The sequence below is a fragment of the Thalia democratica genome, chromosome 9 (assembly GCF_965202585.1).
Source record: "Thalia democratica chromosome 9, ktThaDemo2.hap1.1, whole genome shotgun sequence".
NCBI lineage: Eukaryota > Metazoa > Chordata > Thaliacea > Salpida > Salpidae > Thalia > Thalia democratica.
This window is the reverse complement of record NC_139173.1, coordinates 31,548,596-31,573,429: the sequence shown is the minus strand read 5'-3', so window position 1 is coordinate 31,573,429 and position 24,834 is coordinate 31,548,596. Positions and strand designations below refer to the sequence as shown.

Genomic DNA, 24,834 nt, shown 5'->3' with positions numbered 1-24,834 from the left:
TGCAATGAAATAATTGTAGTAAGTATTTCAAAAAGTAAACTTTATAACTGTATTAAAAGCTAAGTATGTGGTAAAATACTTGTATATACATTTAAAATAGTATGTGTGTACAAATTATATATTTCAAGAGAATTAAGAAGAAGCAGAGTGTGAAACCAAATGAAACAAACTGTAACATAAGGTTGCTTTTTAAATAATTACAGCCGAATACTGAGCTTGTTATGTAAAAAGAATAGTTTATTTAAATAAAAAACCTTTAAAGGTACTAAAAAAAAGGATGCTGTTGTACTTTAACATTTTTTGAAAGGTTGTCAAATATGTAGCTAACAAGATATCTTGAGATATTTCTTAAGTGGTCAAAGGCCAACTATGAGTACTATTGTTCTGAACTGGTTACAATAGCTGAGAAAATGTCAAGTTAATTTTTGAGAATAATTTTACTTTAGTTCGATTTTTTATAAACAGTAAGGTTTTTGTTTTTATTTTTGATGAGCATTTATAATGAACTTTGAATTTATATCAAAATATTTGTCTTTATAGACTTATAAATAATCAAGTAGAAAAATAATGTTACTAAATTAATAACTAGTATTATTAGTAATTATTACTAGTATATTATGATTATTAAATAATAAAAATTACTTATTTTTACAATGCTCATAATGCATTATACAAAAAATAAGCAAGTTAATTGTTGTAACTCATTTTTTGAAAAGTGGGTGTTATTTTTTTCTATTTGGTAATAGAAACTTTTTTTAACTTGTTATCTTTAAATGTTACTTAATTAACCAAACAAATCACAAAAACTAATAATTTTGCATACCTTGAATTACTGTTAAAAGAGTTACAATTTCAGTAAAATTTTTACTAATTGGTCTAAGTAAAAGGACAGTATTAACCTTAATGTATACTTAATTTAGCAATATTTTATTGTTTAATAGCTTTTGATATAGGTTTTTAAATGTTATCATTAAAAAAATTTTATGTTTAATTTTACATATTGATAGACATTTATTTTATCAATAAACTCATAAGCTTAAAATAGAATTTTGGTTTAATTAAAACTTAATAAATTATTATATTTTGCTCTCCTAGTTTTGAAGAACAATTGAAAAAAGTTAAAAGTATCTTTATAAAACTGTTTGATACTAAAGTTTAATAAAAGTTTTGCAAACTATACAATGTTTGCAGTAGTCCTAAAATCTACAATGCTGTATTGAAAACTAGTTACTTCACATGTACTTTGTGAATATTTGAAATCAACTTTTTATTATCACATTGGCTTTCTCCAAATACGAGTTTTCACCTTTTTGAAAACCAAAACGCCTGATATTTGTATGAAACTTTAACAGTATCATTAGATTATATTGTTTCTTTTAAATATTGCTGTTGTAAATCAGAAATCTGTAAAACTGAAATATAAACAAGTTATTACTATTTTTAAACAAGTATAAAGTTTTGTGTAAAATTATGCTCAAAATTAATTATGCGCTGTAGTTTTAAAGGCAAAAAAGGAATTGAAACTTAAAAAATAATGTTTTATAGTTTGTCTTAAATGAACTTATTTAAAACTAAAAATCTACTTTCCCTCAAAGATACAAACTAACTAAATAGTATCTTGTCTAAATAATCAGATTTTTTTCTTTTAATCTAAAAAACTAAAATATTGTTGTTATGTTTCATAAAAATTCAAATAAATGTATTGATAATTAAATTTTTTCAAAGTACAATTATGTTTTAAAAACTAGGCTTTTACTGTTTTGTAAGTATGAGCTGTAAAAAATATGGTTTTTAACTTACTCAAGTATGCTTGCAATGCAAAGTCAATCAACAATGTTGTTTCACATTCGCAGGTTGATTCATAACTGAGTACAGCTTTATAAATAGTTACACATAAATTAAATTCACAAAAGAGTCTTGTGAAAAACTTCCCCCCAACCAGCTGTGAGATGAGTCAAGTAAAAGTGAAGCAGGAAAACGAGAATGTGTCCTACACGTTTCCCATGTCCTGTCTCATCTGCAAGGGGCAGGTTTGAGTGAACATTTCTATTTGAAGTTTAAAGCGTAACTCTTTTTATTTCACAACATTGCTTTAAATGATAGTAGGCAGTCAAAAAGTAAAGAAGTTTGTGTTGTTTGGTGCACTGATGTGTTTAAAACTTAAATGCTGCAACTAAACAAGTTATAATTTTTATTAATAATTTTGCATTTAAACATTCAACCAGTAACATGTTAACTTATTTCATAACTTTCAACCGCTCTTTGCTGCATCAAAACCTTTTAAATTCACAATGATCAAAACATCAGTTTCGCAGGTGAAGAACCCTTGGATATGCTGCAACACTCACGTCTTCTGCCACGAGTGCATCAAGATCTGGCTGGAGAAGAAGTCGCGCTGCCCCTGCTGCAGGGTCGACGTGTCCGGCGATCGACCCATGCTCCCCGTCAGAGGTGAGACCGTTGTTAAGCGTGATAAAGTTTTTAGTGAATACTGTTCGAGTTGTAAGATGTTTGAGATTTTATGCTAAGCAGTGTGTTCATTTGGTAACAAAATATTTTAAACTATATGATAAGAAAACAACTTACTCAATGTCTACATTTTTTTATCAACTTACAACGATGAAAAAATAAATTGATAATTGAATACTTTTATTTGTGAAACTAATTTTAAAATGTTTTATTTTTATTTGTGCTCAACTTCTTTTCTTTAAAAGTAACTAACCAGTTTTTATACATTGAAGATAAATTCAAACTCTAAAGCGTTTTGTACTCTTCCCATTGTAGATTATAAATTGTAGTTTGGTATTTATACTAAACACGGAAGCATATGTATAGGAGGAGAAATTACATCTGTGTCCATCGACAAGAAAATGGTGCACGAAATCAACAAGAACAAAGTGGCTTCCATTCTCGACGATTATTCAGTATGTGATTTGTATTTATTTTGTCTTATAAAGCGCTTTATTTTATGTGCTCGTACTTTTAAAGACTACTGAATATTTTGTATTAAAGCAGGTGTACTAAAATTTTATTTTAAATGACTACTCAATACTCAGTACGTTTTTGTGTAGTAATGAGTGTAAAATGACAAACATTCGCAAAAGTTTATTAAATATAAAAAAATGTAAAATTTAACGACTTTATCTAACTAAAAAAAAAATACTAACCTAAACATTAAAAAGAAAATTAATAACAATTAATTTACATAACTTGTACAAAGAAAATGAAACTAATATAAAACAAGTACTAGCCTTCAAAAACACAAGTATTTCAATTAAAATAAGTTAATAAAATAAATATAAACTTTTTATACGTTTCTATCACTTTGAGAATCTTATGCTAAACGAAAATTCTAAACTTTAACATTTTCGGGACCTTTTTTATAAATTGATCCTGCTGCAAAAATAAAATGCAAAAAAATCCGATCTCGCAGAACGAACTGGTCGCAAAGGACAGGGAGATCGAGTCTCTGAAGCAAACGTTGGAGGAGCACCTGATGAAGAGCCAGATGACCGCCGCCGCCAACACTTCCGACTCCCAGCAGTCCACCGGGTCCGTGTCGTCGGGGATAAGCGCCGATTTCGCCAAAGACGACCTCGCGAGCACCTTCGCTTCGTGCAGCAAGATCGACTCCGACATGTCGGATCGCAACATCAAGCTGCTCAACGAGGTACGGAAAATAAGTGTTGTGTTTTCATTGCATATTAATCTGCATGTACTGTGTGTGAAATTATTTTTAGTTTTTTGTTAAAAAAATCTTATCAAGCTGCCGAACGAGGTGCTGGTAAAGATGTTGTTTTCAAAACTCCAGTTTTATATGTAATTGACTTTGGTTTAAAATAAGTTTTTCAAACTTGAAAATGAGTGTTTCAGTTAGTTGCGTGTTGAACTGCGTGCACCTTGTCTGAAATTTTTTTCATTTATTTTAAATCTACAGCTTTTGTAAGGTCAACCGTAAAGTCAAGTGATTTCTATTTTAGCATTCCAAGAAATTTTTTTCCTTGTTTTTAGTTGTCACATTTAGTTTTTGTGCATGATTTTTTTACTGATACCTCTTGTTTGCTATGCTGTTTAAATCGCCTTTGGTAATCGTAGTTCGTCATACTTACGTTCTTTAGGAGCTGAAAGAAGAGAAGGAGAAAAGGAGCGCGGTAGAGGCGGAGTTGAGAAGAGTGAAAAGCCAGCTCATGCTTCAATCCCCGACCAAGTTTGTTCGAATTAATAACAAATATATTATTGTAAGTTTTGGTTTTAAGAAAACAAATAAAAAGAGATCTCAACTACTGGAGGAGATTCAAATATATTGAATAAGATTTATTTAAGCACCGACGAGGTCTTTAACTGAAACTTGGTTTGTAAAATAAATTGTTGAAAGAATAAATTCATAAGTATGTTATTTTGCAAGACGTGAATTAGGTCTGCTCTTTCAACTTTTAATTCCAATTCTTGCTGCGAGAGAGCAAAAAAAAGTCTGAAAGTTGAAAGTTGTTTTTTATCATGAATAAACGCAAAGTCCGAAGTTGTTTAACTTGTCTTTGGTTGAAAAAATACATTTTTGCTTGAACGACTAACCTGTTTTTTTATAGTTCTAAATTAAAAAACTAATTATCCTGCCATAAGAATCCTGTTGTAGTCTCTGACTTCGACCGGCTATATTTAAAAGTTATTTTGAGTTTAAAAAAACTGTAAAATGCAACTTGCATCCTGGTTAAAACTCAATGAAAGAAGACTAAACTGTAAAAAAAAGTCACCACCCCCCTATTCCCTTAACAACTTTGAAAATTAACGCGTTTTTCAAACACAGGATGAGCCGCGCTTACGTGGCCACGATGGAGGCGCAGCTCAAGTCGGCGCAGAAGGAGTCCGAGCAGCTGAGGAACGCCTTCAAGAAGTCCGACGAGTACACCACCAAGCTGGAAGGGGAAGTCCGAGCGTTGAGAGCGCAAGTCGTAGGGATGGGGGGATCTCCCGAAAGCGACAAGAACCCGGTGAAGATCGAGCCCAGGGCGAGGAAGACCTCGAAGGAAATATTTCCCACTCTCGTTGAGGTTCGTTACTTAATTTTTACACGGTAGATTAACGCAGAAGCTCGGAGTATGTAGTTTACAAGTGTTTTATAAGCTTTTGTATGTTTTTTTTGAAGTTTTATATAAAATAAAAAATTAGATTTAAAAGAAATAAGTTGTAATATTTTGTACAGAAAGTTACATTTCTAAGGTTTTTAAACCTTTGAGCACAACCAGAAACTTCAAAACTGTCAAATCTTTTTAATCAAATTATTTAAATTTTTTTTTTTCTTCAGGTGAAGCAAGACCAAGTGCAGAACCCTTCGGCGTGCAAGAGGCTGCTGTTCGACAAGGCCACCCCGTCTCCGGACAAGAAGAAGAAAAGCTTCGTTTCTTTCCCGGCCGGCAAAAAGTTTCTGACCAGTGAGCGCTTTGCAGTACTTGTGAAAAATAAAAATGTATGAAGTTTTTAACCGTTCAGTACTTTTCAGTGCTCATAAAAAAGCCAACAAAAAACAAAATTGCCACGCGTCAAAGCTAATTTAGGAACCTAAAAATATTATTACCCTCAAGCTTTTCACAAAAGCGTGTTTTGTCAGTTTTGTTGAATGGCTTCAAAATTTTATGCATCGAATTTAAACGTACTGCGAATTATGATGGGGAGCAAAGTTAAGCTTTTCATTTATTTGCTCGAACTTACAAATAATTTTTAAAACCATTTTTCCAAAAAATGTAAAATACAGACTCGTACAACTGTTTTGATTGTTGATAATCACAACAGCGCAAAATATTATCTTTTTGTGTACGAAATATATAGTTTAGTAAATTTCGAGTTAACTAAAAAATATATTTGATGCCTTACAGCACAAGTATTTGTATCTTAAAAAATAGCAATAAATAGTACCTACAACTCAAAAGGAATGCTAAATTGATCCGTCAAAGAACTTTTGTTTGTTGTTTAAAACAAGTTGCAATTATAATTTAAATTACACAACGTTAGTAAATATGCATGGTACGATCAAGTGTCTATTTTTTTAAAGTCAACCCCATCAAGACCGAGGTGAAGGAGAAAATGGTGAAAGTCATCATACCGCGCAACGGGCTGAGGAAAGCCGAGCAGATCACTTCGACCTCCGTTCCTCTTGCGCAAAAGCAATCGTGAGTTTTGATAAGATAAATTTTGTCAAGTGTAAAATGTGGCACAACACACAATGTGAACCTCTTCTTTTCGAAAGGAAATTTTAATGTAAAAATCTCCTTTATGCTCTAAGAAAAATTAAACACAAAAACAAGTTTTGTTTGCTGTTTTAAAAAATTTCGTACAAGTTTGTAATCAACGTAACGTTGCATTTTTGATAACAAAAAAAAAAAAAAAGATCGGATCTGGTGTTTCCCCTGGACGAGGAAACCATCCAGCCGCCGCCGCCCTGCTCCTCCTCGTACGACCCCTCCCAGATGTACTCCTCCAGCTTCAACACGGAGGAGCAGCAGTCGCTGATGCGCAAGTTCGAGGAGATAGTGAGGAACTCCCCGCCACTGGAGGACCTCATAGAGCCCAGTTCGTCTTCCACCATCAACAGCGAGATCAACAGCTTGCACGTCAAGTCGGGCAGGTGCTCGTCCCTGGCAATAGACGAGATCGACTGTCAGAGTGCGTTTTTTACGTTTGAATATATAATATTCTAGCAATGCTGGGTTTTATTTATTAAATTTTATAGTGTTAAAATGTTGTTAAGAAGTTTTGCTCGTGTTGCGAGTCTTCTGACTTTTGTTCTTAGTGATGAGTTTAAAGGTCAGCTTAGGTTTACATTTTTTTTATTATTCGAGTTGTTAAAGATTTGTTGTGGGTTAAATTAAAAGGCAAGTTTTTTTTTGTGTAAGAGTTTAAAAGTTTTATTTAAAAGTTAAGGGCATAGGGGGTTATAAAAAGTTAAGCTTAACTCAAACTGAATTTCAATTTAAAGTGTACAATGCAAATGTGTTATTCATTTTCAGGAGCGCTCAACAACGACGTGTTGTTTTCAAACTACCCGAAGCCCCACCCAGGTAAGATTTAAGTTAAATAAATAAAATATTTAATATTAACATTATGATACCACCCGAAATAATGACAACAAACTGTCGTATCAGTGGCGTGGTCAACACAATATTGCGAGTTGTGAACTGTTCAAAGACTTGAAACGGCAGTACAACTTGATAAAAAAAATTGTTTTCATACACTTTTTGGATATGAATACACTCGTTGTAGTCATGCGATAACGTTCAAGCTTTGCAGCCTTGCTGCTTTTGCAAAGCTAATAAGAATTATAATGCAAATTAGTGTGTAAGGTAGTGTATTTAAAGTCTTTTGTTTCCGTCAAAGTGTAAAAGTAAACTCTTGAAAAAAATATAAGAGATTCAAAATACTTCAACAAATTAATGTTAAACGACTACTGATTAAATACCTCATAAGTAACAATAACTCTTTTGTTCACAGATAAAAACAAAAATTCTAAAAATACAGATAACATTTATTTATAAATTCTAAACAAATGAAATTAAAAAAAGCTTAATAAGATTTCTTGAATAGAATGCAACACAAAACAAGTTGGTTTATTTCTCCATTTGTTTTATTAAAAACTACCTATTTTTATCCAAATTTTATAAAAACCTATTATCAGATTGTTAATATTTTATAAACTGACCATAAAAACGCAACAAACGATTTTTCAAAGAGAACCTTCAAACATCAAGTGTATCACAAAATACAAGCAAAACGTATACTTTCTTATAAAGTTCTAATTGATTGAAAACTTTACTATTTAATGTTGAAAAATGAGGTATTTAGCACGATACTTCGAAAATGTTACATATCGAACAGTTTGCATTTTATGTTTGATTGCATATGTGAGTCAATATCTAGTATTTAGTATTTGTAATAAAATCTGAAGTTTGTTTAAAAGAAAATCAAAACGTTGTACAAAAGTATGATTTTGTTTACTGTTTTCATACAAGTAGCAACAAGTTAATATATACTTGCATAATTTTCACAAATTGCCGCACAATAAACGTATTTACAAACAAGGACCTTTAAGCACAATATATCCATGTTTATAATACCAGCAGAGTATGTCCTTTCTTATGGATTGCTAACTTACTGACCAAAAAAAAATTGTTTTAATCTCAAACATATAAATTTTCACATGTCCTCATCTCTAGCACTTGGTATTTGTAACAAACCCAAAGATTTTTAGTCACATAAAAAAATGCAAAGTTATGCTTATGAATATTTTAACATCAACAAGTTAACGGTGTACGGTTTATTTTAAAATAGTGCTGATAAAAATCAATTTATTTTTTAAATAAATTTTTTTGCTTTCTACTTTAATACAAGTAGCAACGACTTATTATACACCTATATTATTTTCACACAGTGCAAACCATGCCTGTGATTTTTGTTAATACACAAACTGTAACAAGTTAACAAGTATGCAATTTATTTTGTATTGATAATCATAAATTCACAAAGTGCCCACGAAAACGACGATAAACGCGGGTTCGAGCCGCATCACGATGTCGAGGCTGTCGGTGGAGGAGCAGAAGCTGTTCAGCAACCGGCCCAAGTCGGCTCCCAGCAAGACGTTCCTGCTGCAGTCCAACCTCTTCTCGACCATCAAACCCGTCGACGGTTGGTTTTGATTGTATTTTAAGTACACAAGTTATGCTGGCCACAGGGTTGCCACTTTACCTGGAAACCTAGAAAAACCTGGAATTTGGCAATTCAGGCAAAAAAAACATGGAAAATCCTGGAATTTGAGAAATTTTGAATATAACCTGAAAAAAGCTGGAACTTTAAACAAAATCACTTAAAAAAACTGGAAAAACCTGGAATTTTAACAAATTTCACATGTTCAGTAGTAAAATTTCAATTTGACTCAAAGAATCTATCATATAAATAAATTTTTTTTGTCATCATCAAAAACGTTTTTTATTAAAAAACATATTTAAAGTAGCTTTACAGTATCTTTTTAATTTTTTATACTAGTTAGCACAGTTTCATATCTTAAACTTAACTTTAAACTAAAAATAGACCCAAAAATGTTTACTTTTAAACACCTGGAAGAAATTTGGAAAACCTGGAAAAAATTTTGAAAAAGCGAGTGGTAACCCTGTGGCCAGCTGTTTGATTAATTTTTGTTATTTGTAAATAAATAGTTAACATTTAAACATTAATCTTTTCAAACTAAATAAATTCTCAACCGTTAAACCCGCTGACGGTCGGTTTTGATTTTGTTGTTAGTTGAATGAACAGTTACCTTTTAAACTTTGATTATTTTAAAACAAATTTTTTCTCCGCTAAACCCGTTGATGGTCGGTTCAAGTTAAACTTTAAAAAGCTTGTTTAAAATGCAAGTTGCTAATAAACTTGTGCTGGCTAGCTTTTAATGTGCAAAAAATAACGCAAGACCGCAGGACTGTTGCCGTGAAGTTGAGGAATGAGTGTTAATTATATATGAAACTCTTTGATGGTTGGCTCGTTTGTTTACTGTTTGTACATAAAAATTAAAATACTCCTGATAGTTGATTTTAATAAATCATGAATAAGTGCGCTACAAAACCTTTGGTGTTTGGTTGTAGCTTAAAGTTATAAAGCTAGAAAACGTTAGGGTTTAACCTGCCTGAGGATTATTAGCTATTGCTTAAGTATCTTAATGATTCCACCATGAATATTTTTATGGATAAAAGTGCTTTTATTCAATTCAATTCAATACTCGAGAATAAAAAAATACTTTCATTGAAGTATTAAAGTTTGGTATAACAATAATATACTGTGGTTTACCAAAGAATTGAAGTTTACATTAACTTTTTTTAAAAGGCCCCCTTTAAGAAATTATAAAAGTTATGGCCCCTTCCAAAAAGAGTTCTCAAAAAACGACCATTAAAAACGCCAAAGACCTTTTTTTGCTCTTCATCATCAATTCCAGAATATCCAGTGTAGGTTTCTATCTATGACCTCATGGCCCCCCTGTGACCTTTGCTGTTTATGGCCTCCTAAATTTTTGTAATTGCCCCCAAGGAGGCCACTTGGCCCTGTTTGGGAAACCCTGATCTGGAGGTACTTATTATAAATTGTGATAACTTTTTCAGGATTCGACGACTACCCGTCAAATGACGAGCCAACCACGTCGAACATCTCCATAAAATCAGAGTTCAACTGTCGTCTGAGCGTGGATTCTGTGAAAAATTCGCGTTTTCAACCTTACAAAAAGTTTGTTGATCTATTATAAAAGTAGTTATTTAGATGAAATATAATAAAGTAGAACATTTATTTGCAAGTTTCAGCTGTATAGTTAGTGTTAGAGTATTATAGTTTTTTAATGTTACGATTCTGTGAAAAATTCGCGTTTTCAACCTTACAAAAAGTTTGTTGAATAGTTGTTGTAAAAGTTATTATTTGGATGAAGTATAATAAAGTAGAAAATTTATTTGCAAATTTCAGCTGTAAAGTTAGTGTTAGAGTATTATAGTTTTTTAATGTTACGATTCTGTAAAAATATCCCGTTTTCAGCCATACAAAAAATTTGTTGAATTGTTGTTGTAAAAATTACTGTTTAAGTGAGAAAAATCTGATAAAACTTACTTAAAGACTAATTCTGAAAAATATTAAAAACTTTGAAGTAGAAAAAATGTGTTATAAAAGAGGAAATAGAGTTTTATGATTTTTGAATCTTTCTATGTTAGAATATTATGCACTTATACAAAGTTAAATGTTTGCTAAAAGTTTGTTCAAACTTAAGGTTGTATTGTATTAGAAGTGATAAAAGAGGAATTTAGTTATGAATCATCAATCTTGTTTATTATGTAAACAAGAACAAAGTTGGAAGTGTTTTAAAAAGTAGAATGTTAAGTTCAGAAATTTACGTATAACACATTGTTACACCAAAACACAATAAAACCAAGTGAACCTTTTCCATGTTATTTTATATATATATCTGTTTTTTTAATAAAACAGAAAATTTCAGCCAGAATAAATTTTATTTCTTTAAATCTTGTAATAAGCTAATATGAAACTGGTTAACGCTATTAAAGGTTGTGCTGATAAATTAAGAAAATTCTATACAGCATTCCCAACTACCAAGTGAATGCGTTCCATTTTATTTTCGATTTATCCTTTATTTTATTTGGAATATAACAAACTAAATTATATCAACAATGAACTTTATTCCCTTTAAGCTTGTGTCAAACTAATATTGGCTGTTGATAAATCAAGATTTATAGTAACTCAAACATTCCACGCTGGCTGTAAAAATTGACCTTCAAATAAGCCGCTTGTAAAGTTTTACAACTTGAATGCAAACAACTTGGAATGTTTCGACATAAAGTTGCTTTTTTTATTGATAAACTAGAAATAATGATAAAAAGTATATTTAATAAGAAGTAAGTAATTGAATGTTGTGCAGATAATGTTAGATTTCAAAATGTGTTGACATGGAATAACTTTTATTTTAACAATATTTTAGATATTTAAGATGCTTCTAAGTTTTATATCTTGAATACGTTGAATTTTTCAGGAGTCTTCAGTAAAACTTACAGTACTGACATTAGGAAAAACTCCTAATGTCAGTAAACATAAACAAAACATAGTTAATATTTTTTGAAACTCAAACGTTAGACATTTCTAGTAACTAAAAGTTTTTTTTACCTAAATGATAAAATTTAAATGTAGATGAATTATATATTCTTTTAATTTTTTTGGTAATGCCAAGTCTTCAAAAACTTTTAATTTCCATATCAAGTATACAACCTAGTAAAAAAAAACAGTAGTTTTAAGTTAAGTACCTTAATTAAAGTAAGGTAAATTGTTAAATTTCAAATAACTTTCAGAAATTCCAAATCCACAGCGGCGAACAAGCCCGCTGGTAGGGGCAGAGGTAGGAAGAAATCAACAACGAACACGAGAAAAAGCAAGGTTAAAAGCCCGACATCTTCGCCGATTGTCAAGGGAAAGCTTGTGTGAGTTTTAAGATTCGTTAAAACTATTTACTAACATGTAATTTTTTCCTGTGTACCTAATCATGGAAAACACATACGTTTAGAATATTACAGCACTGGTTTAAATTTTTAGTATAATTTGTAATATGTAAACTAGTTTATAAACTTTAAGGGTTCCAACGCTTTTTATACAAAAAACTAGCGTTGTTCCTTATTTTAAAGTTGCAAGTTCATACCAGAAGATATTTTGATTATATAAAAAATGATTAGACTTTTTGAGCAATAGTCAGTTTCGTAAAAAGTCTCCAATGCGAACGTGTGGGAGCGAAAACTGTTGTGTCCTATTTTCTGTTAATTGTAAGTTTATCTCCTCCCACGTTTTACCTCGAGTTTCCAGGAAATGTTTTTGCAGATTTAACAACAGTTTCTCCAAAAACTTTTTAAAATTAAAAATAAAGACTCTACGATTAAAAAAAGAAAGAAAATTCATCTTTTCTTCTTCCTCAGAAAATATTCTCTATTTAAAAAGTTTTTTTTTGCATTTTTAGCTTGCCCTTTTTCCATAGGAACCTATTAAGCTTAGCATTTTTGATTGCTCATACCTCAAAATTTACTTTGAATTTATAAAGATGTAAACGCAGTTGGTAACTTAATTATTATTATGAAAATAATACTAACTTATAAAAAAATAGTTTATCTCCCTCATGTCCCAAAACTTTGGTAAATTTTGATTTAGTTAGTTGATGTTAAAAATAAGATACCCAAGTTGAGTAAAATATTAAATATAATATAATATATATAATCTAATGTAATATTTAATATAATAAAAATAAACTATCAAAATAAATTAATTTATTAAAGACAAGCATTCGTTTAAGCTAATTTTAAAAACGTAATAAAGTAGAAAGTTATGAAAAATTTTCAATATATATCAAAGTTGCAAGAGCCCGTACAACCTAGTTTCTCCCGATGACGTCATAATCAACGACCGCAGGGGCACGCCGACCCCCCACGTCAGGAGAATGTTCGGGACGACCACCCCGACCATCCTCAGCAACGGAAACATCATCTCGGGACCCGGTTGCCAACAGCAACAACCCGGCACCCCGGCATCGAGCTCCGTGAAAAGTCACGTGATCAAAAGATCAGGTTTGTTTTGAATGTTGAAAAAAATCAAAAATTATATTTTTTTTGCAAACCTTGTTTTAAGCACGATCATTATGTCTTTAGATTTAGTTGTATTAATTCTGATAAAGCTTATGTTTATTTATTTATCTGTGTTTAAAAGAATCATTGGTGTAAGAAGACATATTTTGATTAATGTAAAACAAAAGGTTAGTTTAATGCTGCACCTTGGACGGTAAAAATTTTGTTTTCTGAAATATACTCACTCCAGATCTAGAACGACCAACAAAAGTCGCTCTTGCTTTTCAAAAAAAAACGAGCCTTGACAAATTTCAATTCCCCAACCGTTTGAAGTGCTCAACATTTTTTCCCTCAAAAGCGACAATTGAGTTTTTCAATTTGTATTTTTTCAACTGGATTCATGTGGCGTGCTCGCGCGAAACTTTCAAACATTTTTCATTTTGTCAATAGTCTATTGTCACTGTGTGGTTTACAAAATGGAAGCTTTCAATAGTTTTTGCGTTCCAATGCTAATTGAGGGCTGCCTCTTTGAAATGTGTCTCTCTGTGTTTAGGCGCACTTGTGTGAGAATGGGTTTGAAATATTTGATGTTTGAAACAGTTCACTTTTGAGGACGCAAGCCAAGCACTGCTGATTGGGGTTTTTTAATGTTTAGTTTTTTTATTGTGTAATCTCGAGTAAACTGATTCCACCTCATGAAAAACTTCAATGAACAAAGTAAATTGTCATGTTTGAATTTTTCTTTGAAAATACTTCCATCTATTGTTACTTAGTTTGAAGTGTTACAAAGTGAAATTACAACGGATGAAAAAAACACATTTTTGGTTGCTATTCAAGTAAAGTTTTAATAAATTGTAACATCATAGTGTTTTTTGCAAATCAAGGTATAAATTTGAAAAAGCAAAAATAAAAATAAAAGTTTTTAAGCATTCATTTTAGGGTTATATTAATACCAAGTGAAGTATTTGTTACATTTGTTATTTTCGTCAACAATTAATTCAGCCAATTGGTTTATCAATAAGTAGTAAATGGAAACAAGATAAGTATTTAGATTAAACATAGCTTAATTGTACTAATTAACTTTACAAATTAATTAAAACTATAAAAATTTAGTTACTGCTTGAAATAGATTAACAAACAAATGTTCTTACTCATATTTTGCGAAATTTTTTGTTTTATTGATATAATCCGGAGCTTGTGTCTTATTATAAAATTATGTAGATTCTTTACTTTGCAATAAAAAATTTAATCAAGCAAGTTACGTTGAATAATTAATAAACGTGAAATAAATTTAATGTTTAAAAATCACTAGTTTGCCACATGGTTGCTTAATCTTAACCAAACTCATAGACTGTTTTATGAATAATAAGATTAGTTTTTTATATGAAAGAGTGGCAGTTGTATATTTTCCATTGCTGCAATGATTGATTTTGTTCTGGGATTAAAGTTTATCAAAAGGTTAATAATCAGATGTTGTAGATCTTTAATGAATATGAGATAAGTGTGCTAGAACTACTGTAAAAAAAAAATTAAAGTTTTCAAATTGATTTTTTGTAATCAAAGTTTGTTCAAGATTATCGTTTAAATAAATTCACCAAATGATAAACGTTGACAAAATAAATTTTAACTTTAGTATTTTTAAGTTGTCGTTAGTTAACTTTACTAACAAATTTGTAACATCTCAGTAGTAGTACCTGTTTAAAAACTGTAAGTTACACATACTTTAAAACTTATGCAGTTGTACTAACTGACTCACATTTTTAGATTTAGTTTAAAAAAAAATATTCATACAAATTTAACAGAACAGTTTTAAAATTCCGTTTTATAAACTTAAAAAAGAAGCAAAAATATACTTTGAAAAATAATATGTTTATAGTGTATTTTTTATTTTTGATATGAAAAAGTTTTATATTTTCTCAGCTCAAAGTTTAGAAAACTTTCAAAGTAATTTTAGTAAGTTTTATAACCAAACTTTATTTTTATAGTTTTAATTACTTTGTTTAAACTATAGAATAAAAAAATATTTTGACAGAAATAAGTTATTAAATGCTTCAGTAAGAAAACTTGCCTTAATTGAAGTTAAATATTTCCCTTTGACTAGACAAAAAAGCTAAAAATAAATATAAATTTATGTGTTTTTAGTATGAGAAACTGTTTGATCTGTAAAAAAAAATTAAATAAAGAAAATATGCAGGTGTAAAATAATTAAATAAAATTTATTACAAAATAAAGATTATTTCCAAAAACAAACCCAGAAAAAGCTTAATTTTATACTGAAATGTTCAAGTTTATACTAAAAACATAAAAGTTTTCCAAATAATTTCTAATTAAAATAAATTTATACATATATGTAGTAAATTCCAGTTAGTTTACAGTGTTCTTTAAAGTTATTATATTAACGTTAAATTTTTGAAATTCCTGCTATTTACATATAAAAGTGCGTTGAGATAGATATCCTGCAAGTAAAAGTTACATATATTTTATACCTAAACATAATTAAGATTCATTTTAAACTAAAATGTAAACTTTTTATTGTTTATAATCACAAAATTGAATTTTATTCAAACTGGAAAAAAAAAGCTTATTTATATAACATAACAAAATATTTTTAATTTTCTATTTTATTGAAGTTATTTTAGGTTTATTTAGCTGATTTATTTCATGGTGTGATTAAAAAATAAGTTAATATAACTTTGATTTTTCAAAATTAATCAAACAATTGTTATACAAATGTCGCTTAGTAGACTACTACGCTATTTGTTTCATTAAAGTTTTTGGAAATCATATCCGGAGGTATGTATGGAGAAAATAACCAAAAAACTCAACCAAAAAACTTTTTTTTTTGTAAAATGTTTCAAACATTGAAAATAAGCATGAACGTTATTTTGAAAACAATTCATTATGAAAGTTGTAATCAAGGATTTTTTGAGGCTGTGAAACACTTGATAGTATTCAAAAAATATGCATAAAGACGTGTTTGTTACAAAACAATCACAAAAAATTAAGTTGTATTTAGCACGCTTCTGATCTCAAACATGTTGCAGGAAAATGCGGTGCTAAAGACTGCAGTTGCAGGGAAATAAAATAATCGAGAAACCCTGGTTTCACTTTTGCTTTAAACTTGACTAATATAAGTTTCAAAGCGTTTCCTTGTTGCAACATATAAATATTTCAACTTCACCTTCGAACAAGCCTAACAGTTACTTCCTTTGATTTGAATGATTCAATTCAGGTTTTTTTTTTGAAATTGAAGCGCTTGCAACCAAATTAAATGGAAAATAGTGATGTTGTTTTGTGAGAAGAAAAATAAAAAAATATGCTGAAAACACGAACTGTTATCGTTTCAATTTTTTAAATCGTCAGTAAAGCTGAAAATTACTGTATATATATAATATATGCAATTCTGAATTACTGTAGCCTTTTACACAGTACTTTTCTGAGAAATGCACGAAAGTAAAAACATTTTTCTTCTAAATTATATGTGGGCGTCTAAATATGTTTGACATTTGAATTTTGCGAAGGCATTTCAATGCTGGATTTAGCTCTTAAAACATTTTTAATTTAGAAATTATTTATAGAATACGATGACGTTTTGAGAAAATGATTATCATCATTGTTTATGGAGCTTTTGACGTATAATGCATTCAACTACTTTTTAATGTTTAAAATACTTTTGTACTTTGATTTGTTATACTTATCTTACTCCTAACAACCAAAACATGTATACTCAAATCTTTAGTATTAGCGTAAGCAAAAGTCAATGATGGTAGAAAAAGTAAACTTAATGATTACCGATGCGTCACTAACCCTTGTAGATTAAAATCATCCAAAACTTGGTGACTCTCTCTATTTTGGTTCATTTACCTCTAGTTTTAAATCTGCAAGATCAAAAAGTTTTGTCTGTTTGGAAAAATACATGCACTTTCCAATGTAAAGTATATGTAGAATTTCAAGGGTTGAAATGAAAAATATTCAAAAGTCTATTTTATTATAAAACAAAATTGACTCCGTAAATATAATAAATACATTTGTTTTGTTAACATTCATAAGTTATCGACATACTGTATTAGTCCTTTTTCGACCAGAATGTAAAATGTACCTGAAGAAAAATATTAGTATGAAATGGTAGTAGACTTTGAGTAATATAAAGACAACCAAAGTATAATTTTCAAATGAAAGTCATCGTACAGTTTATTATGACAAGGGGGCGTTTATTCTGCTAAAATATAAAAGAAGTTGTGTTGAAAATACAGTTTATAGTGAAAAAACATAATTTATAAGTTTAGACTTTGTAAAATTCAATTGTTGTAAGTTTTATTAAAACAAGTGGTTACGTATTCTATTCTGCTAAAAGATATGTAAAAAAGAAATGAGAAAGAAACAAAAAAGCTATTGTAAAGTTTGATCATTGTATGTTTTTTAAAACAAGTGATTCTTTATTCTCCTAAAAAGTTTTTAGGAAAAAAACGTACATAACAGAAAATTGTATAGTGGAAATAGAATAAAACTTTTGCAAAATTTGCTTATTGTATATTTTGGTTGAACAAATGATTGTTTATCCTGCTAGAATGTGTTATAAAAAGAATTGATAGAGATAGTAACAAAAAAAACATTTCTAAAAAATTTGATTTTTGTATGTTTAACAAATGATTGTTTATTCTGCTAAAATTTGTTAGAAAAAGTACTGAAAGTGATTATAAATTTAAAAATATCAAACTTTTCTAAAAAATTGATCTTTGTATGTTTTTGTTCGACACCGTGATTGTTTATTTTGCCAACAATGAAAGGAAGCTTGTTGGTAAAAGGTGGTCAGAATTTTCTTCGTGTTTGTGTTTCAACTTAGCGATAAAGTTATTTGCATTCAAACGCAATCAAGGTTTTGTGTGCGTTCAATGCGTTTCTCAATAACTTTTGAGTGGTTTTTAGGTGAAACATTGCAGTTGAACAAAGTTTAAAATCAGTTTATTAAAACTTATTTAATAAAGATATAACTTTTAGTTTAGAAAAGTAAATGTTTTAAATATATTTTATGTTTATGGTTTATACATATTATTTTGTAAAATTTTAGCTTATATTTTTTTTGAAATGGAAATATTATTAACAAATGTATTATTTTTTCTTAAATAACTATTTGAAAAAGCAAAGATAAAAATTAAATTAGTAGTAGTAGAGTATTCAATTTTGTCCTACAAAAATCCAGTTAAACAAAACACATAAACACTTTCTAAACTTAGATTCTTTAAGTTTTATACAATTTATCATTATGGGTCACCAACGTTATTGACATCATGCAATGTTATTGTGCGCTCGCTTTAAATTTATTTACATCTAAAGGACAATTTAAAGCTCATTTGCCTCATAATGCTTATTTCTTTCTCACTGTCTTTACAATTTTCTCAACCATAAACTCAAAATAAAAGGTATCTGCAGCGCTTTTATTGATGCTTAAGGAAAAAGAATAGTACAAAATTGCTTGTTTTTACTTGAATATATGTAGCTTTTTTACAAATGCTGTTTTTACTAGTAAAAATGTACAGAAAAATTATACAGTTTATTGAAGTTCTAACTTTCTTACCACATAAAATACCAAAACACTAATACACAATGTACTTGTGATAAAATATTTAAAATAAAAATTTTTTTTTTAATAATCACTTATTTTAATTATTTTTTCTACAGAAACGCCCAACCCAACTACGACCTTCCAAAGAATCAACATTCTCAGAAAGATACCTTCAGGATCGTCTTTGAACGGATCTAGCTTCGTTAGTTTGCCTCGAGAACTTGTTAACATTTATTTAATATCAAATTGTTGGCTTATGTTTATTTAAAGAAAAAGTGAAAAAAAACTTAAGTTTTTAACGTCAAAGTCTTTCAGCGATAAACGTCAAAATGAAATACACTGGTTTCCTAATTAAACAAACTGCACACACTAGATAAATTTAGCAGCGTGTGTTTAAGAATATTAAATCAACTGTTTTTTTTTTGATAGGATTAATGATTAATGAGAACAATAAAATCTTAACATGTTTTAATAGTTGAACATGAATTTAAAAACGTTTGTCACAGATCAAGTTTAGTCACAAATAAAAAACTTAGTTTACAATATTTTTTATTGCTCTACAATTTTTTTGTGCACACCATTCAAATACAAATGAACACCAGTGTGCGCAGGAACACCAAACTTTTAAATAATTCATTTTACATCAAAAACTAATATTTTGATTTCACGAAAACACTTTGAAGAAGCGTTCAAAAATTCAAGTGATCAGCTTCGCACCACTTGAGCAGTTTGAAAGCAGTTATGCAACGCAGAAAAACTAAAAACATGAGAAAATGAAATATGAGAAAGCGGCGGCCGAGAATCGATTATTCAAATTTCAAGCGCATTTCAACTTTCAAGAAAAATTTTAGGGTTTTTACCTCGCCAGCGCAAAACAGACATAACTCGAGGCAATGCGCCGCCCTCTCATTGGCGCAAAATTTTTCAGCGCTTTGTGTGTTCGTCCGTGCCGTATGGTGATCGCTGAAGTATGACTCTTTCGGTTGCGTAACGCCACAAAGGTGGCTGTGTATTTCGCTTTCGTTTTGAGTTCGTCCAAACTTGATTGAGGAAAGGAGTTTGAATTTTTTTGTGAAAAACAAAATTTTTACTAACAAAACTAATGGTTGTATGTTGTTTTTTACATTTATTTTTTTAACCCCGGTTTTTGTAAAATATTAAGAGATTTTGCTAAGTCACTAAACAAAAACAGTTGTGCTCATATTATTTTATAAAAAAAAAACTAATGTTGCTGATAAGTTGTGTTGGTTGTTTGAATAAATAGATATATATATACATCTAAAGCAATTAGAACATTTTTCTTTTGTGCACACCAAAAAAAAAACTCTACACACCAGCTTGCACTTGTGCACGCTTCGAATAAATTAACATAAACAAAATTACTGATTACAGAAGTCACTAATTTAAATTTAATTTTAAAAATATACCAAAACCAAGTTTGCCATGTAAATTTCAAAACATTTTATTAGTTTTATTTTATTAGTTTTAAAAAAAATAAAGATTTCATTCTCAGACGTTCACTGAAGTACTAAAATAAGAAACGACCAACTAGTTTTGCGATGCCAATTAGTTTGGAGAAGTTTTGAACATTTTACTCTTTGCAAGCTTGTTTACATATAAAAAGTATTTTATTTGAGCTACAAAAAAAAAATCAAACTAATTTTTCAATGCAAGTTAGTTTTGAAATGGTTCTAAACCCAAGACTGCATCAAAACCTTTGTATTTAAGTTTTCAAATGCAAACCCTCTCTGCTAGCTTATTTACATTTTGTTTCAATGCTCGCTGGGGCGTGAAGTTTTCAAAGAAAAACTTTTCAGCTAGGAAATGAGTCAAGTCAAATAAGCAAAACAGTTGATCTTTTGAAAATACTGCGCCCGTTTGCTAATTTTGTTTGAAACAAATTTGCGGCTTTGAAATTAGATTGTATTTTGTTGTTTGTTTGTCCATTTGTACAAAAAACATTAATCTGTAAACATATTTTGGAAATATTCCTTTGCATTCATTTAGCTCGTTTGCGAACTTTGTTTAGAAGATGCAGCTTTAGCATTAGATTATTTTTTGTTTTCTATTCGGCCATTTGTACAGAAAAATATTAATCTTTTAGAACATTTAAATAGTTCTTCCTTGAAATGATGTAATTGAATATCTTAAAAGTTGTGTTTTTAAGTAAGTTATTTGAACGGGTGAGAAAACTTAATATTATTCAAAGTATGTTTGGTAAAGTACTTCATCAAACCGATTTCTTGTTTGATAGCATTGTTTAAATGTTTACCTTCTTGAATTTTTTCGAAATTATAAAAATTGAGTGAATGTTTTGAGACTCTAAAAAAGTTTTGTATGACATATGAAATAGTTCAATTTTTTTTGAGCAAAGTTAAAATAAAATTTCAAAGCTAATCTCGGGCGAAATTTCAACTTGATTGAAATTCTTTACGTTTAGCTTGTAAGAAAATTCAATTCGACAGTTTAAACGTTAACTTGCGTATTTGAAATAAAAAAAATTCCAGTCACAAACGCAAGTCTGATTGAGCTTGTTTCAGTAATTTTCATTGTAAATGCTACCTCACGTTTTAACTGAATGGCGTTTTTCTCGGTATGAGCTTAAAACCGGAAACTCAAAATAAACTTTGAAGCTAGTTTTTTTGAGCTCGTCTAACTTTTGAGCTCGACTTGTTGTTTGGCTTGAAGTTAAGATGGTTGTTTTCAAACGCTTATTGCGGTTGCAAGATTAATTAATTTTAAATAGTTTGATATAAGTGCAAGAACTTTTTGATTCAAAGCTTCTTAAATTGAAAAATTGTAAAGTTTTTACTTGAATTACAAAAATTCAAAACGGTTTACCTAAGGATGTTATTGAAATTTGAGTAATAACCTAAGTTGAAATATATTAGAATTTGCTCTTTTATATGTCAAAAAGTTTATATTTTTTAATTACCTAAGTCTTTACAACTGTTATTCCAATTATGTACTATTTATTGAAGTTCATTAAAAGATAAACTTTTTTTAATTAAAATACTTTGCTAATTGACTGCTTAATTAAGTATTTTTTAAATGTTTGTGTTTATTTTTTATCAAGCTTTAAGATAAAAGTTAAGTTTTTATCAACATTGTTATGAATGATAACATACTTTTAATTAAAATTGATCCTGGTTAAGATTGAACATATTAAAAAAAAAACTTTTAATTTATAACATTCTGAGAAGCGTTTTCCTAACTAATCAAATGGACAAATTTATTTCGCTTTGTGAAAACATCAAAAAATTATATTAAAAAAAAAACTATGAAAATTAATTAAAATATTTGTACTCAGTATGAATCTGAGCTTTATAATGTTAAAACTATATTAATGTTAAAACTCCGGCTTCAACTTTATATTCAAATCGTCTCTCTCGTTTTTGAACTCTGTCATATTGAAAGCCTTCTGCCAATTGACACTCGATGATGTATATTTGATATTATTAAAATCATTTTTTTTAAACACGTTTTCTCATTAACAATTATCTTTAATAACAAATTGTAAAACAGAATAGTTTTTACTTTAATTAAAAAAGACCACGTTGATATTGAGCTTGATAAAAATTAAAAAAAATCCAAACATGTTTATAGTTCATTTTTTTATGAAAGTAAAACTAGAATACCGTGTTCACTGGTGCATTTTTGTTCAGATGAACACCGGTGACAAGATCAAACAGCAAGCGGGACAAGTCGGCCGGAGGAGGAAACAGAAGCTGACGCAGAAGCTGAGCCCGCCCACCAGCAGCCAATCGCAAGCGAGCAAAATTCAGCTGACCAATCGCGGCGTTGCCAACCAGATCAAGATCATCACGACAACGCGGAGGCTGAACCTCGGCAACAATTGAAAAGTTTTTGGAATTTAACGATGTTTAGTTGTCAAAATAGTATTTGTTTGAGCATAGTTTGTTTTTGGGTAAAATTTGTTCTTAGTTAGGGTGCTATAAGGTTCTGATTTTTTTTATTAGGAAATTTTCTCGCTCAAAATTGTAAAAGATGATGAGTTAATTTTTATTTGAAGATTCGACTGACTTAAAGTTTCATTAATGGAGTTAAAATTAAATCAAACTGGCAAATACTTAAAAAATTAGTTATAGTTACATACAAAGTTATCTACCTTTTATCTCTGTCTAGCACAAGTCGTTTAATCCCGCAAAAGTTGTTTGAAGTAATTTTGTAACAACTGATTCTACCTCTTTTAACGATTTGCCTGACAGCTTGGGGTACCCACCACCTGCGTACATGTGGCTACTGAATGGCTTATGGTGGCTTTTCAATGTAGTTTTGAGTTTTGAAATGTGCTGGGTTGTTGTGTACGTGTCAAATTTTGATGTGAGTATCAAAGAAGTTTGTGATTAAAAATTGTTTGTGATATTTAGAGAATTGGTTTGTTTTTAATGTGAAAATGGTTTTAACTGTTTTTTGATCACTTGAAATGTTTTGATAAATATGTTACACACATGTTAGGTATAGAATTTTTTTAGATAATATTTTGAACACGGATTTTTAAAATTTATCAAATTGTGGTTAAATAATACTTGTTTAGTTTCTTTTTATTATTGTATTAGATTTTCTATGTTGAATGTCTTTGTGATCTAGAAGTCTGTCATTTATATGTGTTGGTATAACTGGAAATCAGTTTCGTTTTCAAACTGTTTTTATTGGTAAGCTGATTCAAACTGTTTTTTTTTTTCACGAGTCAATTAAGTTAATTTATTTATATACATTTTAGAAAAATCTTAAAACCTTAATTTGAGCGTTTAAACATCGAATGCAATTTTCATTATTATTTTAAAATACTTTTTACAAGCTGCGAAAATAATTTCCAAACTCACTCTTGCCTGATTATTTTTTTTTTTCACTTTTTTTTATGGTATTACACAGCCTTTTTATTATTTGTTAATTTATAAAAAGGTAATTAAAAACTTCAAGAAAAGGTAAATTTTGGTCAAGGTGAATTTTAGAGTTAGATTAGCTTGTGATAGGAAATGTTTATATTATTTATTTTTGATCATGTCAAGCTTTACAAAATAAAAAACACCGTGTGAAAAGTTTGAGCAGTTTCATTGGTTTTCGTGACAAAAAGTTTAAAGCTTTTCACCAGGCTCAAGTTACAAATCGTAAGCACATAATGTCCCAAATAAGGATTAAAGTTAAAACAAAAAAAAAGTAAAAAGTTTGATGACGTAATTAGGTTCGTGTAGTTTTTAGTAACTTAGTTTTATTAGGTATAACTTTTTTTTTTCTTAGAAGGCTGGTAACCTTTTGTAGCGCTGACCTCACACACAATAGCTGGTAACTTATTTTAAATTATTTTATTAAAAAAGTCACCTCCTTAATTATTATTGTTTTTGCTTATTTATTTGAAAATGCGCTCTAAAAGTTGGTTTCGGTCGCACGACTGATACTATACAAACTGCCGTTTTTGACAAAATAAGTTGTTTTAAAATAAATAGCTAATGGTGTAATTATTTCCAAAGCATACGAGAAAGCAGCTTTTTTGAGTAAAATTATGATTTTTTTCACTTGGTTTTCAAAATTTCAATGTTTTTAAACCTTCTGCTAATGGGTAATTTTATTTCCAAGACTTAAAGTTAAGGCATCAACTGGAGTTATATGGAGCTGGAAAAAACAAAATAGTAGGAGCTAATTTTATTAAATTTGATTCAGCTTTATATTGTGCTCATTAATCTACTTTTTACAGGTTTTAAATATGTCTCAAAAATCCATTTATTGAGCACTTTTAAATTTAAGTACAAAATCTTAAAAATAAATGCTGTTTTTATTAGTTTAAAAAAGTAAAATTATGTAACTTTTTTTTGATATTCATCGTGATAGTCGTCGCTGGTTAATGCCATGAATCATGGCGGTTTTCTCTCATTTGTTTTTTTTTGTTTAGACTTAGTTTTTGTTGTTTTCGGACGTTTTGTTTTTGTGTTTGTTGTTTTTCGCGAGGCCAATATTGTTCTTGTATTGTCGTCTTCGTTTTAGAGTTAAAATTAAATTTCAGTACGCTACCTTGGTATTGTTTTGTATACTGCAACTCTTTTTACAGCTTAAAACTAAAATTCCGTTTCACGTTTAACTCTGTTATGTATGGAACAGTTTTTTTATTAGAATTTATTTTTAAACAAA

The 24,834-nt window shown here is 29.3% G+C and overlaps 1 protein-coding gene across 1 annotated transcript; it reads left to right on the top strand.

Annotated features, from left to right (window-relative positions):
* The first annotated feature begins 1,898 nt into the window (after positions 1-1,898).
* LOC145844248 (uncharacterized) lies at positions 1,899-22,558 on the top strand. Its single transcript, XM_082951624.1, has 16 exons — positions 1,899-2,030; positions 2,316-2,451; positions 2,836-2,924; positions 3,434-3,670; positions 4,119-4,207; positions 4,805-5,048; positions 5,303-5,429; positions 6,047-6,164; positions 6,383-6,657; positions 7,002-7,052; positions 8,515-8,673; positions 10,134-10,254; positions 11,871-11,999; positions 12,916-13,127; positions 18,804-18,889; positions 22,353-22,558. The coding sequence occupies exons 1-16, from the start codon at positions 1,950-1,952 to the stop codon at positions 22,545-22,547; spliced, it is 2,349 nt and encodes a 782-aa protein (XP_082807750.1). The 5' UTR covers positions 1,899-1,949; the 3' UTR covers positions 22,548-22,558.
* Positions 22,559-24,834: the final 2,276 nt, after the last annotated feature.